Source organism: Perna viridis, chromosome 1 (assembly GCF_037379345.1).
Source record: "Perna viridis isolate PV_CMFRI_1.1 ecotype Kerala chromosome 1, ASM3737934v1, whole genome shotgun sequence".
NCBI lineage: Eukaryota > Metazoa > Mollusca > Bivalvia > Mytilida > Mytilidae > Perna > Perna viridis.
Window position 1 is genome coordinate 27,107,886 of NC_142445.1, and position 19,246 is coordinate 27,127,131.

Consider the following 19,246-nt stretch of genomic DNA (forward strand, 5'->3'; position numbering starts at 1 on the left):
ACATTTTTACAATATTACACAAAGCATACTGCGAGAATATACAGTAACGACATGCAAAAGACAACAAGAAAAAAAATTAAAAGCAATTGGGTAAATAAAATAAAAAAAAAAAAAAACGATTGATAAACAAAAACACATAGTTTGTGTGTGGACCCGACGCCTCAAAGTATTTTAAACGACGAGGAAACGTACCGTTCTTTACCTTGCTCCGAAACCTAGTTGAAAGTTTAATTTTAAAACCCTTGTTCTGCTACATGTTAGAAAGTCAGTGTACAACATACCCCTGTGTTGGAAGTATGCATGGATTAGGAAAATATCTCTTTTTGAAGGGATTCTGTATTAGTTTTCAATATTGTGCAAGCATGCTCGTTTAATCCATAGAGTACTAACGATTTTGTATTTAGTTTTTAATTCGTAATAGTTTACAGAATTATTTTTTTATGCTTGATTTTGTTTTGAAACAGTTTTTTTTTTTGGTGGAAAATATGATATAAAATTCAATGTTTTGTATTATACTTAAATGCACTTGTTATTTACTAAAGATATTCATATTTATAAAGTATCATAATTATGCATGTTCATAGTAATTTGCAGATCTTGTGAAATGTGTGATATGAATGATCAAGTATCTTAATTAAAAAATTTAGTCAGCGTCTCCGACATGGACAGAGTAAGTTGAAATAAAAGAGTCATATTTAGCTCGAAAACCAAATAAAGCTTTTAAAATAACTGATAATTTCTGTTAGAAGACAAAAGTATTGAAATTTGGAATTGTCATTTTCTGAGTAAAGACGTTGTGTACCTTGCTTAAATAAAAAGAATATTTAACCATTTAAAACATTTACAAGAAACTGATCATTTTGAGATCTAAATTGCCTTTTCAATGATATAAAAATATTTAGGCGGTAGAAATACAAACAACTAGATAATCACGGCGTTCCTATAAATAAATGTAAGTTTAAAGTAAGCTGTTAATTTCTTCGCATTCTTTATTCCATATATTTGACTAACAATTTACAAACAAATAATAAAGTTTTAAACAGCATGCATAGCGCCACCTTTTAAGGAGGTAGACCAAGGGTAAAGGACATAACTCTTGCAACCATTGACACGTTTAATTGTATTCAGCATTTTACATCAATCTCATGAAAGCAAAGTGACTTGGATTGATTTCATTCTCTTCCAAATGAAAGTTTGATAGGCTTTGGGGAAATTGAGTATTATACAAACATATCACTGATTTCAAGAGTTATGTCCCTTACTCTAGGTCTACCTCCTCATGTAGCCGTCAAACTAGCTCACCATTCAGACATAGGGCTACTTGTATGCATCGACTGGAATTACATGATAATAAAATTTCACGAATAACTAAACGCTCATTATCCTACCAATGTACCTGGTCTATTATAGAGTCGTTTGTATTATATCATTTCTTCTGATTTTTGATTGTTTGTTTGTTATAGGTTACGATTTTATCACTGTCTTTTTCTTGATGTCGTAAAAAAATGCGATAAAACTTAATTTCAACTATTTCAGTGCCATCTAGCATGGACCACAAGGAAAAATAACACAAGTACAATTTGTATCATAACATTTGACTTTATTTCTAATTATTTTGGGAATGATTTTTGAGATCACGTCCATAAAATGTTAAAACAAGCAAGTTTATGGTCATTTTTTATTTGCTACTTACAGCAAGACGCTGTGTGTTAGAAATAAATGTGAATCATCTACAACAAAATTAAGAATGTTTTATCATTTCAACAATATCATTTGTTTGTTCATTCAAATAGGTTGTAAAACACGTTACATGCTTCAGAAGGTTTTCTGACAAGAAGAGTAAAACCTGGATCATCCGACACCTCAGTACATTAGAATCATGTATGATCTGAAACTTTTTTGTTGAACAGGATACTGATATTTTCTTCTTTCGATAAGGTGAATTTCCCCACAATTTTCTTGTCGGAAGATATGTCAGGTTTAAACTTTTCCACTGCATAACAATCACAGCCTCTTTTTAACCTTCCTTAAAGTTTAAAGGCAAAAAAAACAGTAGCGGTTTGTAAAAACTAAAACTTACAAACCGACACTGATGTGTCAGTTTGACAAAAGTAATGTCGGGCCATCACATCATTATTCATTTATGTGAAAGTTTAAAAATTTGGTATTTGAACTATAAAACGACAAAAAGCGTATTAAGTAAAATACAAAAATGAATATTTTTGATAGAAAAGGTTGTTTTCGAAATTGTAGTATACGTATAAGTATTGTAAATTCTAGTAGCATGATAGAAAACGGTATTCCGGAATTGATCGATTATGTTTACTTAATTAGTAGAATATATAAGTCTTAACATTAATCATGTTTTGAAAAAAAACTTTACAATATTTCAATATTCAATATTTCTTTAAAATCAAAGATAACATTAAATCTTTATCCAAATAACAAAATAATAACAAAACAAAAACAGTATGGTTAAGCCGGAAAGAAAGTTCAGCCAATCACAGCCCTGGGAATTCGTGATTTCCCTGAGAGACACGTAGAATCTTCAGAGGATCGTCTCGGGGTAATTACGGCATGCCAGTTTGCTGTTTTATCCAGTCCACGTAAGACGTAACTCTTGTGAAAACACTGGGATATCCAGGTTTGTCACAATCTTCCGTTCCCCACGATACGATACCAGTCAGGTAATATCTCCCATTGTACTTGCAGGACATTGGACTTCCGGAGTCTCCCTAAAATACGGAATAAACTAAATGGAAATTAAGGTATTTCTTAGCTTACTACAACTTCTTTTATTGATTTCGATATTTTTAAAATCCGTGTACAAGATCTAAATACAAAAGCGCATCAAATGAAATCTAAATAATTAAAAGGGTGTTATTGTTAACGATCAAAGTTAACTGTCAAATGATAAAAAAGATGCTGAATTCACTCACTGAGCAAGGTCCAAAGGTTCCATCTCCGAAACAGACCATATCATTGTCCATGTTTGTCTTCCAGAACTCGCTACATCTCGTATTACTGATCACGTGACCCTGGACTTGCCGTAATGATGCCCCAGTAGTACTTTCCTCTGCAATAGTTAATGTAACACAATACGATATACATGTAATTTCCAAAAGCTTATACATGTTGGAGGCCATAACAAATCCATTCGGTGGCATAGATTAGTTCTATGGAAAGCCAGCGGAGTCAAATTCTTAATTCGTTTATAGTCAATTCGTTAATAATTGTAAAAGTATAATTTCAAAATTCGTAATTTGTAAAAATCAATGTCTATTTGTAAATTGTTACCATGTAAAATCCTAATTTGTAATTCATAATACGGGTTTTATAGTAATTTTACAGTAAATTATCGTCTCCCGGATAAGGTTCACACTTGAGATGTTCTCCCATAGTTATTTCTTATTATTATACCTCAGTATATAAACATCAATACAAAATTTTCTACAATAAAATTGCTATTTTTCTCCTTTTTCAGTGTTTGACTATTGACCGGCAATGTCAACCGCTTTCGCGGATTTTTAGTTCCGTCACCGGATTGGACAAAAGTTTTATATTTATTCGGAACGCTCGAACTTCACCCTCTCTTAATGAAAACCCCGAAATTATCACGTCTACTCGTTTTGTCTGCTGAATCACAAAGGGCAAGGTTTGCCTCCTTAACTGACCAGGATTTGGACACAATTATTGGCCAAAGGACTCTAAAAACACAAAATCCGTTATACGCGTGTCGAAAAGGATTTTAAGTGACTATCTAATAGAAAAAGATGGGGAATTTACGTCAATTGATGATCTTCTGCTGAAGTTACATGTTATGCCAAACAAATCCATGATAACCCTTCGCTTTGGGTTGCAGAAACATTTTCTCAAAAGTAAAAATGAGGACATTATAAACAGTGATGCGTTTTCCGGTGCAAATGAAATGTTAAAGTCAGTTTTGGTCAAATTATCAAAGGAAGGTTACGGGACAGTTCGTCACAAGGACGTTATTATACGTGAGGACTTACAAAAACTGTACAATCACCAAAAGTTTTCTTGTAAAACACCAGAATCTCTACAGAAAAGGGTGTTGTTTTTTTTGTTACATTTAATTGTCATTCAATAATATTGTTAACTCTTTATTATTTTTATTTTACTCAATACTGCATACTGGCATGCTCTTCAACAAGTCTTGCACTTTAACACAGATGAAATTGAATGTTTGCGAGACAATATTCAAATATGTACATTGTTGCTGTTCTTTATCTTACAGACAATTGCTGTTGAAGGCTACTTTCTGAAAATTCAAACTTCTATGAATTACTGGTGAAAAGGTCAATGAGACAACGTTCAGGTTAAAATATTGCCAAAAGATGCATGGTTTTCTGGGTTTTGAACATTTTGAGGTGATGAGGGGAAATATCAGTGACATTGAAATAGAAAATATCGTAAAAACGTTTTTCTGGGTTATCATTTTGAGATGATCATTCAACCATGAACAATGGTGGGATATGGAGTAAATATATTACAAGTCTAATGTTTTCGGTATAATAAAATACTTATAGACTGGGTATTCGGGAAATAGCAAGTTTGTTGTTCCCCTCGACTGTGACTATTGCCCGTGGAACAAACTTGCTATTTCTCTCATACCCAGTCAATTATATAATGTGCATAGGTCTCGTTTTCGAGTTGATTTCAAACAGCTCATTCTCAGGTAATGTTTTGTCATTTCAAGATTAACAATGAAATATAAACTCTCAGAATTTGTTTAAAGAAAGACAAAAAAACTGAATTTAGTTGACTGCACAATGCATTTAATCAACAAATGTAGCTTTTGAACTTCGCAGTTTTCAAAAATGAACATTTTACATACTGGCTTTTTAGTATGAATGTAGGATGCATCGTTAGATGTATACAATGTCATCCACGAATGACAATTACACTTACCTTTCGTGTCTCCCCATCCTGTTACCCAACACTGGTCAGAGTTCTCTACATCAAACAGTTCTACACTATTACTTTGTTCTCTCTTGAATCTAATGTGGTTTACCATATTCAATTTTGTCTTGAAAGCATCAGGCAAGTCTAGGCGGCTAATGTACTCATTCACTAATGTATCCCGCGGTACAGAGTTATCGTTCCTTTTGATATTGTTGGAGTTGAATTGAGGATCACCGCTCAAGGGAAGACAAATTGCTCTGACGTAATCAGAGGTCAGGTCGACTGGTTCTGCCAGCTCAATAAGAGCAATGTCATGCTTGTACTGTTTATGAATAGGAATACTTTCGTTTTCTTCTACGGCGTCTCTCTGATCGACCCTATAGTATGGATGCTATAAAAAATAGTTTGGACACTTTAAATGACATACATGTACATGTACATGCATTGAAAAAATACAGAAATTCGTAAAATAGTTCGGATTCAGTATTTAATATTTTAACGTGTGTTCTTTCACATTTAGATATTAAAACAAATATTGATTTCTGTTATGAAAATATTTTTATTAACAAAATGAATGTCTCAAAAAGTTTTTTTTTAAAGTTGAATGTTAGATACGTTTTGTAACATACACTTTCTTAAGTGCAAAAAATAAATACGAAAATTGTCATTTATTACATTCGTTAATCGGTAAGATTTTTGGTGTCATTACATCCAAAAATTAAACGAATGATAGCAAAAATACATATCAGAATTTATAACACCTTACTCTAATAATTCTCCTTATTGGTACATCCGTTCCAGTATCCCCCTCATACATAAAATGAAGTCCAACAGAAACCCGCCAACTAGAGGGGTCGTTGTACATACTACAATATAAATGAATACTTATCGTCATTGTGTGGCAATAATATGATGAAAGAAAGACCAGTTATTTGATTCGATGACATGTCGTATATTATTTTGCATAATAAAATTACTAATATTTAGTTTAAATCATTACACTGAATCTAGGGACAAATTCTTGGCTGCTTTAAGTTACTCATTTAAAAAAATCGTATCAAATTGTGGAGAACAAAACAAGGATCATAATTTTACTAATTCATTACCCCCTCAAGCAGTGTGCAGCAGTCACAACCCATCTGTCACTGATGAGAGCTCCACCACATATGTAGACGCCAGTCAAAAACCGCAGCGCCACCTGCCATGGCCAAGCACCACGTGGTGCAGTAGATCCACCAATTATGCGTTTAGATCGATGTGGGAAAGCTGGTATACCACAAGTATCCCCTACAATAAGTTGTATGTTTATCATGAAATAAATTCTAACCTAGGTTATATACTATAGACAACGAAAGGTTTTATTCCTTTGATATCGTAAAGGTTCAAGGTCTTTGATTAAAGGATTTTTCATTAAAAATATTACCAGGTTAATTTCTAATGGATTCCAGTCCTGAGTCATAAAGGTTTTCAGTTCTGGGATTATAAAAATTGTGGACTGCGGACGTTAATGACGTCACAGTACCAAAACATTTCATACAAAATAACCTCCATCGGAAGTACTCGGCTATTTCCCCCACATTACAAATAACCTCGGATGCAAAAAGGATAATTGCTTCTTGAAAATTGAAGTGATATGCGTATCAAAGTAAGTGCTAAAGCATTTAGTTAGATATCACTATAGAAATGAAGAACAATTATAACGCTAACAAGAATTAAGCGCATTTTGAGCAGCTAAGAAAAAAATGATGGGAAAAAATCAACCAGTTTAAACACAATTTTAGAATCGAATCGGGCAAATTCCGGACAGATTCTTGCGTTTTTCTTTTATAAAGGCCGAGTAGTTCGATTGAAAATAAAATACATGCATATAACAATAGTTAATAAACAAACCTAAGAGAGGGATCATAACAGATCAAATTGAATTAGTAAAAAAAATGGGAATATTTTACTCAAATCACAGGGGCTTGCTCCTACTATCTAATATGCAACCTCACTAGTATAGGTTATATTCTATTGGGCTGCTTATTTGATAGTGGGAGCAAGCCCCTGTGCACATATCATATGAAGTAGCATCATATTTTATTGAAAACTCTGTGAAATGTACCTGGATTTATAATGGCATTAGGCAATTCCTTTTGTGTGGTGGTGGTTGGCGCCAATGTCGTTGTCGTCTGCATCGCTCTTAATCTCGCTACTTTAAAAGAAACGAGCCTTTATAAGCTTTGTTAATTTTATTATATGAAGATATTTTTATTTTTAATTTCTGTAAAAAAACTAAAAACTTTTTGTCATGGCTTTCGTGTAAGATAACAACGAATTTAAATAGTCCACGAAAAATAAACTTTCAAAAAGGAGCTTCTGTGCTCTTATACAGAAGCCCATGAACCAACGAAATTTCAACAAACCACGAAAGTTTATATACTAGTACACCGCATAACTTCAATTTCAATATTTTTTTTGGATTTGCAGGAGAAACTTAATAATTATTTCTTTTTCTTTAGACACAAATTGATAATAGTGAAGAAGGTGAAAAAGTTAGAAATCTGTCAACAGCAGTCACTAGGCGATCCCATCCGGTCTCCTCTTTAGAAACCGTATGGTCAAAAATAATTTATAGCTCAAGTCTGGCCCCACACTATGACATGCAATACTTAAATAAAACTTCTATCAAAATATCAACTGGACAAATGAATTAAAAGGCGAACGGATAGACAGACGAACTTTTTTAAAGCGTGGGTATAAATACGAAGGGAAAATCTGAAGCTCTCGCACTGCTTACCATAATCCGGTGGTGCACAGCAACTATCACTTGGAGAAGAGCACAAAGATATCCCCCATGAATGTACAAATTTGAATTCACACTGTGGGTTGCATGTCCCTTGTAATAAGTTACAAAGTTCGTACTGGTAACCAACGGCATAACCTATAAAGATTGAAAAAAAAGAGTAATTAAAAAAAAATAATCACAAGCTTTCGTAATCAAGATGACATGAGTGCTTCTTTTGGAAAATATCGGTGCACCTTGTCAAATGATTAGTTTCAGTAGTTACTAGTGACAGAAATTATTGTGATGACTTTATTATTGCGAAAAATGCTACTGATATTAGATTGCATTTGATAAAATTGCATCCGTTTAAAAAATAAAATGAAGTTTTCAGAATGTGATATGACTTTAAGTGGCATTTACGACGTAGTTGACAAAATCTAAATAATTAATGCACAAAATAACTTCGGAGTTTGATGTAAATCCCGTCTGTTTTGGTGTTAAATTTTCTGTGTTTCGTCGTTTGGATTTAAGCTGCATATATCTTCTGTTTTTCTCGATTCTTCTTTTTTCCCAATTTTCGAGACCCATTTTTTTCTGAATATTTTTTAAAAATCTTTTTATGTTCTAAATTGTAATCTATGACCAAGTATTGTAATCTGTTTATAGTTCTTCTTTGTCCATTGGTTTTTATATTAGAATATACTCTGAAATCCTTGCTTTGACAAAAAAATACCTAGCTTATCATACAGATGGTTGCAATATGCGATTGATTTTAGCATTTTATACAGTTGTACTGAATAATCGGAATTACAAAAAAAATTGTATATCATCAATGGTAACGATGAATTAAACTCAATCAAATTGTATTCAAATATCCCGCCAATTATTCGAAAACCTTCAAAAATGTAAAAATTCTTTGACACAATGTCAATAGGAACTTTATCATAAATAACTCGTTTGAAAATATAGTCAATTTGTTATTTCTGTCTTGAATGCGTTTCAGCTATTCTGTTATCAAGCCTTCCCTGATTTAGGAGAGATATCAGATGTATTTATGTCGTAATGATGACCTATTATCAATGCCATCACCACAGGCTTGCTAGGTTCTCACACAAAAATATTAAATTATCGATTCATTTCGATATAGCGATAACAATGTTTTTATTTTAGGTGTTTTTGATATATATAAATAGAATAGTGGAATAGTTTTCGCAGATATGTCAAAATGTACTGGTTCAATGAGATGATTAAGGCACAATCTTACTAATTTTAATAAATGAAGTTTTTATCATCTTAATGATGTAAAAATCATCGGCTATATTTCGCGGTAACTGCAAGACCTCCCAAACCATCAATGGTTACCTGTGTATATGTTAAGTTCAACATTAATTATCTCTAGAATCACATTACTGAAAATCAGAGTGTGAAGATACAAGTAGCAAGAATAAATAGGCGAAAAAAAAACGCTACTTTTTCGCCCTGCTTTTCCACAGTTGAATACAGGTACAAGTAAATGGGCTTATGATTATATCCTTTCCCCAGAAACAGAGCCTTGACCAAGAAAAAAGAAACAAACATTTTCATTATAGAATGAATGAGTTGCCTAGGTCCCACTAAAATTTTGAATATGGATCAGGTGCACAAGTAGGGCAAGCGTTAATTGAAGACACAAGTAGAATTGCCAAAATGAACGAATCAGATGCACAAAAAAGTATGACTGTAGTTTGATTTTTAAAAAAATCTTCCTTCAAATAAAAGTATAAACATTCTCTTGAATTCCAAGTAAATTTTAAGCATGCATACGTCAATCTAGATTTGAGATTCACAAATAACATTTTATCAGCTCAGCTGGGCAGTGCCAGGTATTACTAACTAAATATGCGAATATTAAATCTTAATCTACGATCGACTATCAATATCTTATAATTATTAATATTGATTAAAAATATAATTTGAATTATTTCGCTATTTTTCATATTTAGCTTACTTAAGACATACGTGTAAGAGTAATCAAGGGAACCAAGGTTATAGCGGTAATCAAAAGAATGTAATCCAGGGACAAAGACCAGACATGGAAAATAGACATACACAACAAAGAACTTAATGCAACTAAAATCATAGATACAAAATAACAAAAGCAAATGAGCAACTCGGACTCCTCTAAAAACTGGGAGCATGAACCAGGTGCACCGGTAAGGTAAGCGTTCTCCATGCACTCCATTTTATCATCGCTGTACCCAAAGCGATTGCAAGGGATTAGATAACGACATTAATGACCAACCCATGGTTAAACGATGATAAAATTGAGATTCCGTGATTTATTGAGATTCTACAGGACTCTATAGTTTCTTCTTTTTTAATAGACGCAGCCCATGTGTTGCTCGACATATTAGAATTTGTATTTTTCTAAGGATGCAAACTTCAAGGTTTAATATCGTGTAACTTTATTGCACTAGTAAATTCTAAAACTATACTTGTATGCTTCTAAGTATAAATTCATTGCTTTCATGGCTCTCCTTGGGTACTAATTACTGGTGTGAATAATATGTCAAGTATCTATTTTTACTCATACGTTATTTGTTTAAGCTAATTAGTATAGTATCAAAATTACTATCCCAATACTGATATTGTGAATGAAATTCCTTGCTGAAGTAATATAAGACAGGAATGCATCTTATCAATACTCCTACAAAGATCTGAATCTCAGAATAAAACAATTCATTATCTAGTTCATTCATAGATTGACCCAATCAGAGTGATTGGCTAATGAGGGAAGAAAATAATTTCCGGTACCAATACGATACCTAGGCTATTTCAAGTATTATATGGTTAAAGGAAAAGGTATACATGCTGGTATGTAAATATTAAAGAAACATGAACGTCATACAATGAAGATAGAGAAGGACACTTCAGACAAAAATAAACCACTTTTTCTCTTTATATAGTTTCATAACGATAATAAATTGATAAAATTAACGTATGCAAGCTTGCATTAGAAGGAAGGTCGAAACAAGGTGATTGTGGCCTAACGCAAACATAATAAATGTTACTGAAAATAGTAAATACGCAACCTGTGAGGGCCAATTTTTTTTAATAAGTAATCGTTTGTTTTTCATTGTAAAACATGCAATGTCGTTTCTCGTAAGATAAAAAAGACATTTAGGAAAACTTAATTGCAAACAAATTATTTGCAAAACAGCTTTACATAATATTTCATTGCATTTTGAAAAATAAAAAATATTACCAGTCCACATTAAATTCAGACAATGTCTATAGAACAGGGGGATTAATGTTGTAGAAAATCCCATCAAACAAACCTTTTAATTTCATATACAATCTAATCAACTGAATCTCAAAAGGGGCAAAAACCGAATAACATACTAAGACGGGTTTGAGACGTGCATGAATCACCTCTCATCTGATATTTATACACATTTCTATGTAAATGTACTCGAGCCAAACAGTCTTTCTTTCTCAACAATTTTCTGAGCCGTTGAATATACCATGTAAAATTGCATTTTTTACAATTATGCATTATTAAATCATATCATGATAGATATAACGAAACGCAACCTAGTTATATCATATAATTATTTTGATATTTTCATTCATTCATGTTTGTCGTGGGTGGATATTATTTCATTAAATATTTTCCATAATAGTTATTTCATTCATGAATTCCCAGACAAACCTTGGGAGTAAACTTTGCATGAAACACTGAAGAGATAACGTTATATTTTGTAAATGGTTTGTGTTGAAATTTTCTTTCTGTCAAACACTCCTTTTTACTTATTCAATTAATGATTTGTATGAAAGGAATTTCCATATCGACAGAAAGTCTTTTTAGTACCCCTGAGAAATTATGCTTGTTACAAATTTAAAACGAGTTCGTTATTTTCTTTTTGCTAAATATTTTCTCTTAAATATTGGTTTCGTATGTACTAGACCAATTTCCACAACAATATGAGGTTTATTTTTTAGTAGAACTGGTTCAAAATAAAAGACATTAATTTTCCTTAACTTTAAGAACTAAGTTGTAATCAATCCCTCTATTTAAAAAAAAATAAAAAAACACCAAACTTGGTACTAATTTTCCGTCTCTGATTTATACGAGACGTAAAATAATCAACATAGTTATTATAGTGGATTATACTGGGTACCATTTTGTTCATTTTTCTGTGTACACAACATCGTTCTTTTGTGTTGTATGATTTCTTCTATGGTCTTGTTTTAGTTTCAATTTTCTTTCCGGAATTTCCTATGTAGAACGTAATGAAATCCGGAGACCGATAAGCCTTTTATTATTAATGTCTGTGATATCGAAACGCTTCATTACAATGAATTTATTTTTATTTTACGTTTTTTCTTAATACTTTCACAATGTATAAATATATGTTTGTCATGTTTTATCAGAACGACGTTTTACTTTTAATACTGAACTCAATGCTCGGTAATCAAAAAAGGTTTCCATGCATTTGAATGGGCGATAACGACCCATTCTCAGGAAACCGTAGATTCACGTGACGAGACTTGCATACCCTTTTGTCATTTTGATATTGCGGGTAATGTTTTATTTATGAGCTTTCACTTCTATCATAGGTATTGCTACACTTCAGTTTGTGTGGAGGAGTTTATTTAATATTAACTGTTCGTCGATATTGGATGATATAACTTTTTTTTATTTATTTGTGCGTCTTTGTTTCTATTATATTTGTCAATTGATAAATATTAATAAGTGATTAATTCATCTGTATCATACATAATTTGTTGTAGCTTTGTATGCGATCGAATAAATCAATGAGCACTCTTTGATTACTAATGATTACTAATTCTCTTTAACTAAAAGAACAATGCGTTGAGAACCCGCACAATCCGAAGACCTATCTAAACCAATCACTTTTTCAACTGCTTTATATCAATTTTGATGCGTTTTGAACCATTGTAAAGCAAACGCGTGTATAATCCGAAACAAAGTCCAAAAGGATTTGACTTTCTTATTTAAGACCGACGTATGATTTTATATGCTGCAATGGTGAGAAAAAAAATTGAATTTTATTTTTGCGATTCCGAGTTAGTCGCAAGACCACTTGACACTAATACATTGTATGAGACAGGTGTTACTTGTTAGAGGACAAGATTATAAGGTAGATGAGCCTCTTCGAAAGATCTTAAAATGGGTGTCGTCCTGTGTCTTAAGTGTTTTGGAACGACTTGTCTGCTGACCGTTGTCCATTATTTTTACACACAAGAACTACTATACAACTTTCGCTGCACTTTTGTAATACGATAAAGAGTGAGTAGTTCCGATTAGTCTTTGCCGAGCAAACTAGTTCCTTTCAGATTGAAATCAGACCCTCAGTGGGTCTAAGGTCATAGGTTGAATTCATAGAAATTACCGTTACGCATGCTTTGTTCTTCATCATTATTCAAAGAATTTGTAGGTCAGTCCACAAAATATTAGAACTTAACTTGAACCACATATTACTTTGTCAGCTTTGAAAATTATTTCAGTCTTATTCTATCTAGACCTTTTCTAAATGAATCTATTGACGACCCTGAATCAACCTTAGATTGATAATATGCAAATTGAATGCGTCAATCGTGATTACCTTAACGAATCGGAAATCCACTGCGACTCTTTCGTAAATTCATTATCGGTTTCAAATAATGATAAACTTTGCTGATATGGGTCATTTAGGGCTATACGAGAAGTCCATTGACTTTAAACCTACGCACGCAAAGAACTTTAAAAAGCAACATGTCCCCACACATATATATATATACCCAGGGTCCTGATAGTCTTACTTATATACTTTGAAGGTAAAGACATTATCCTTTCAAATAGTAAAATTTATTCATAACAGTGAAATGGAGGTAAATCTGCATTTCAGACATTTTTTTTAAACTCGACTGTGAATGAACATCAGTTTAAGTGAGGAAGTACAAATAAAACCAATTAGATAAACCCCATCCCAACCCTCAACATCCAAACACAAGAGGCTCAGAAAAAGCCTGAATCGCTCACCTAGCAAACCATGCCTATTAACTAAGTAAGTAAAATTATCATGATTTGTTACAATGTTTGACAATAAAATGATGATAAAGGGCATATATTCATGAATGCTGTAATTTCAAATGAGCACCTAAGGCGCTGTAAAATGGACCCGGTCCGGGTGTCAAAAGAATAGCCCTGCAGCAGCGCTAAGCTTGTCGTAAAAGGCGACTAAATAGTGCTCAGAACCCTAGCCGGGGGCTAGGGCGCTCTGCCCACAGAGCAACTGGGTTGTGTGCCCCAGGTGGTGGAATGGGGTACCCATGGCTTGTTACATGCTTGGGTTGTCAAGCTATAATACGGAAAACCTGACCGCAAACTATAGTGGTGCACCGTGTTGGGAAAGATGCCTCGTTCCTTGCACTTTAAAGAACCCTACTGTGGTATTCTCCCGGAGTAGGAACCATAGGACTCCGCCACAGGAAGCCAAATTGCCCGACCCTACCCACCTCTCCCTATTGCCAGTGGCAATCAAAATTTGTCGACCCCATTGTCCTTGTGTCCCATCACTTTTTCTTTTCATCATCATTTCATGTTTATTTTATCATCAATTTCATGTTCATCTTCTGAATATAGCTGAAATATTGCTGCTCGGACGTTAAACCCCAACAAACAAACAACGCTGTAAAATGTTGGAAGTGCCTTCAAAGTGTTTTAGAACCTCTGAAAGAAATTTGGGCAGGAATCCCCCATGCCCTGTTATTTCCCAGAGTCTGAAGGGGCATTAGCCTAGTATAAATTTGCTGAAAAATAACACACAATAAAGAAAAACCATGGCTATACAACATTTTCATCATATCTATTCAACTCAGGAGACCATTTTTACTTTATATACTAAATACCGTTGAAATCAAAACAAGTATAAAAATTAGCGAGAAAATGGCCGCCCAAAACAAACTTTCGTCATCACTATTAAACTTAGAACAAAATATTTCGTAAAGAAACAAAAATCATTGGAATCCAATCAACTGGCTAAATGGTCACGAAATGGCCGTCTAAAACAATTTCGATACTGCCATTCAACTCAGAATATCATATTTGTCTGATGAATACCTTTCATTATTATGATCAGTTTGTGTAGGATATCCTAAAAACAATTATTCCAACTTTCACTAAATTTTTCGCATGGTTTTAGAGAAGAAGACTTTCAAAGCGAACAAAGACAAAAAATCTGTTTCAGGGGCCATAACACCTATATCGGGCGACGAATCAATTTGATAATTTCGGCATAGGGCCGTCTTCTGATGCTGACCAATATTACCTTCAATCAGAATTTTGCTGAATTCAACGGTTTTTGAGGTATTGGTAAAATGCCAACATGGGTCAACAGATATTCACCATAGTTTGACACAGATAGATCTCATCATGATAAACAATTTTACTCCATGTCATAATTTGGTTAAACCTAACTGTTTTGGGGATAAATGAAAAAAAGTGCTGTCTGACGCCTATCTTCAACTACAGTAACAGCGGCCATATTTTTTTCACGGATCAAATATCTAAACGGTCATTTAGTGCAGAATACCCTCTAAAACAGCCATGCTAAGTTTTATCCAAATCCATTCAGTAGTTTCAGAAAAAAATTGATAAAAAAATTGTTAACGTCGACAACGACGACAGACGCCAAGTGACGGCAATAGCTCACATGGCCTACGGAAAGCTGAGCATAAAAGCTAACCAATAACAGTTTATGGTAACTAAAAATAAAGGAATGAATTAAGTAGTGTAAACATTAGAGATATTTTGTAGTTTATTCAGAGCTTGATTACGATGGGTTCCATAATATAACGGAATAAAAAAGAAAATACAAAATGACCGATTATATAACATGTAATCGTTGTTCTGGTGTTATTCAGTGTAAACAGTTTGTCTTTCCATATTACAATGACCATTACCTTATGAACTGACTAAGGTACTTAGGAAGTTCAGAAGGAGCTTAAAACTTTCTATCAGACATAATATAAAATAATTTTATAATATACTTTTTGCCCCTGGCGAAGAACCTAAGGCCGAGAATTTGTACACATATCCTTTACATTTTTACATTTTATTTATATTTTAATTGTATGTAGTTACTTTTTAACTTTTAAACGTGGCTGTTATGGCACCTACATATGGAGTTTTCATATTACTGCTCATACGTTTTGCCAGAGCTTGCCGGAACAACGCAGACTTTTTTGTATCGCGCTAGACGTCTTACAATAAGGCTTCTGGAACAGGGTTATCTTTCTACAAGATTGATGTCATCACTACAGAAGATCGTCACCATGAATTAGTGGATCTTTACGGTGTAACCATCTGCACCATGAAAACTAATTTGTTCAAAGTGTCAGAAGTTTCCTTTCTTCTTTCGTCTACCCCGGACTTGACAATTGATGAGCAACTCGGCAAGTACTTCTAGAAAAGCAGAGGACGCTTAACCTACCAGTGCACCTGGTCCATGCTCCCAGTTTTTAGTGGAGTCCGAGTTGCTCATTTACTTTTGTTAATTTATATGTGTTATTTCAGTTGCTTTATGTTCTTTGTTGTGTTTGTTGAATGTCTGGTCTTTGTCCCCAGATTACATGCTGTTGGTTTCCGCTAGAATCTTGGTTCCTTTGATTACTCTTTCACTTTTCATCATTTTTATTCACGTTTAATTTGGGCTACTTCACAACATATATTAATACATACATATGTATATATATGTGATAAATGTGAATTTTTTAGGTGAGTAACCGGTCCTTATATTGCAATTTGACTCCAAGTATCAATATGCATTTGCTTTATTATACTTTTTTAAAATGTAGTTTCTTCTTATCATTCCCTTGGAGGAAAAGAGGAAACATACCATATTTCATAAAATTTGACAGTGAGGCAGTCCATATAATTTCTTACAGGTCGTTATATGGGCCAATAGATATAGCGGAAAATGTATGCTTATATAATTGTGCTCTAAAATCCTAAATTATTCAAATATTGTACGCATTATATCATTGAGTTTCCCTGACAAACGACGTAACGACCTAGTGATTAACAAAGACATTTTTTATTTTGTCAGGAAATTGCACTTCAATACCTAATCCTCGAGACCTAATCACGAATCATTCATATCAAATGAATTCATGTCGTAGTTATTTTTAAATTCTAAACAAAGACTAAATGGTCCTTATTGTATCGAAAACGAAGTTCCTAAAATTTCGATGCACTTTATAATCACTCATCATTTTTGTAGGGGGGAAATTTCGACGCTTTACTTGTAATTTCTGCAACAACGTTGGTTTTGAACTGATGAAATACTTCTTAAGCATTAACAATTGTTTTGAGTCTTGCTTATGGCATAAGCTTTGCATTGATTGCAATTATGTACAAATTATATAACCTCTTGTGTAAAGCAAATGACTAGTTCCCATCTAAATTATTTTATAAATTGGAATTTACAGAATGAACACATTAAACTGGTTAGCATATTTTAAGGTTTTTGTTAAAGAAAAAGGAAATCCTTTTAAAAATATGTTAAAGAGTTTGGATTATGTATTTTGTATGGAATATGTAAAGGATAAATTACAATAAAAAGACATATGATGAATTGTAGTAATCAATTAAGTACTAAAATTTGTCTAAATAAAATAGCGACATTGTTACCAATGAGTCCATTTCATTTGTATCTTGGACGAGTGTTGGCAAAATTTAAGTTTAGAAACTAAAGGTACTTAGATGTGGACATATGAATAAATGTCTATTTCTTTGTTTCCTCAATGCTAAACAGATATATTATTAAATGTATTATTAAACTGGAGTCATGAACGGATTTTTTCTTGGTGTAAAGAGTGAAAAACTCGTGTCAATTCCATAATTAGAATTTATTGCTTGTAAAGTTAGTTTCTTTTTTATTTCTAACGAAATTTTGGTAGAAGATCGTATACAAATTGTGAATAATAATGCCACATTCTGTTTATCATTTGGGCATTAAGTATCAGTCCCTGTAAGAATCAGGCAATAGGTGAAACATGGTATTAAAAAAAACCATCATTTTAATAGTGTAATTTGAAAATTTGCACCATCCGAAAAAAGTAAATATTTTCCATATCATGTTCGACCATTGATTTACAATTTCATTAAAATGCACTGACAATGGACATTTCAAGGACAGATAACTGTCGAAAACCTCATTTTTCTCATATTTTATCGGAAAATTCCTGAGCAAATGTAATGATGCAAAGATCAAATATTGGTCTTTTCAAATAGCACCCTAGAGTGACATTTTATTGTCAGATCGGTGGTGTTTTGACATGCATTTTTCTGCTTTTTCCTGATTCTTACAAACACGTTAATATCATCATATCAATTTACAAGATATTTTAATGGAAAACTCTGACTCCTTGTCTTTGCAGTACATTACCTGCGAATACTAAAAAAAAACTGTCTTCGACAGCAGAAATAAATATACAACATTTGATTACGGTGAAAAACTCACTACTTCGGTTGACAAAAATCAGAGAAATTATAATTTTTAAAAACAGTTAAACGTACATATATATGTGTTTGATCGAACATATACCATGTTAATACCTAAATAATGCTTCTGTCTAAAGAGTGACAACAGAGAGTACATGTATATACTGATAATCTGCATCGATCAAATAAGTGATTATATATTCGTTCGATAATATTTGTAGTATCTAATTTGCTTGTACAATTAATTAATTAATGAAAGACACACCAACTTCTACATACAATTAATTATTCCCTGGCCACATAACTAGTCATATATTTGATACTGCCGTAGAGATGTCTGTTAAATGCATGAATCTTTTCTTTTCTTTTCTACGGTTTAATCAAATATTTAACCTAATTTTGTTTTTATAACGAATCAAAACGTACAACAGGTATACAAAATGTTATATGATATAAAAATATGGCTTTGAATGTAAATAAATAAGACAACTTACCTGTAGCTTGTTCAAATGTTAGTATCATTGATGCAACCAAAATAATAACTATGTTCTCGCAGATCTGTAGAGTGTTCATTTTTGTTTTCTGTTTAATGTCCAAATATTTAATTTTAAGCTACACAACTCTCTCTGTATTATTTATTATGCAAAATTAACAATGGAATGTAAGAATTTATAGGAAAATCAAGAATTTCACAAATGTACAGTAACCACGGCTCCTTCCTTGATTCTGACTGGTTGTTCCAAATATGGTCATGTAGAAACTTCCATTCATAAAGCAGCTTACGCCGAGCCTTGTAAATTCCTATTGTTGATGTGATCTATGTAAATTTACACAATTTCATCACTATTGAGCGATCATGTTCATTATTCCAGGTCGTTTTAAAAGATTTTCTGTCCCAGCAACTGCGGTCAATGTGTAAAATCGATGTCCATTCCAAATATACGAGCTCCACATGAATTATCTTGGTAATTGAAATAACAAGGGAAATAATAATATAATCTAGACTTATTATCAGCAAAGCTTTTGGGAATGTGTAGTAAGATTTGAAATAACAAGACCTACTA

The 19,246-nt window shown here is 32.8% G+C and overlaps 1 protein-coding gene across 2 annotated transcripts; it reads right to left on the reverse strand.

Annotated features, from left to right (window-relative positions):
* Positions 1-971: 971 nt before the first annotated feature.
* LOC148628025 (chymotrypsinogen A-like) lies at positions 972-18,918 on the reverse strand. 2 transcript variants are annotated; one of them, XM_088583498.1, is made up of 8 exons: positions 18,677-18,918; positions 7,706-7,849; positions 7,031-7,117; positions 6,033-6,213; positions 5,693-5,792; positions 4,933-5,317; positions 2,940-3,076; positions 972-2,735 (listed from the first exon to the last, which is right to left on the reverse strand). In XM_088583498.1, exons 1-8 carry the CDS (start codon positions 18,753-18,755, stop codon positions 2,571-2,573), a joined length of 1,278 nt encoding a protein of 425 aa, XP_088439624.1. In that variant the 5' UTR covers positions 18,756-18,918; the 3' UTR covers positions 972-2,570. The 2 variants fall into 2 exon arrangements, with proteins under 2 accessions (XP_088439624.1, XP_088439616.1); XM_088583490.1 differs by having other exon boundaries at positions 7,031-7,120; positions 18,677-18,910.
* Between the last annotated feature and the right edge of the window lie 328 nt (positions 18,919-19,246).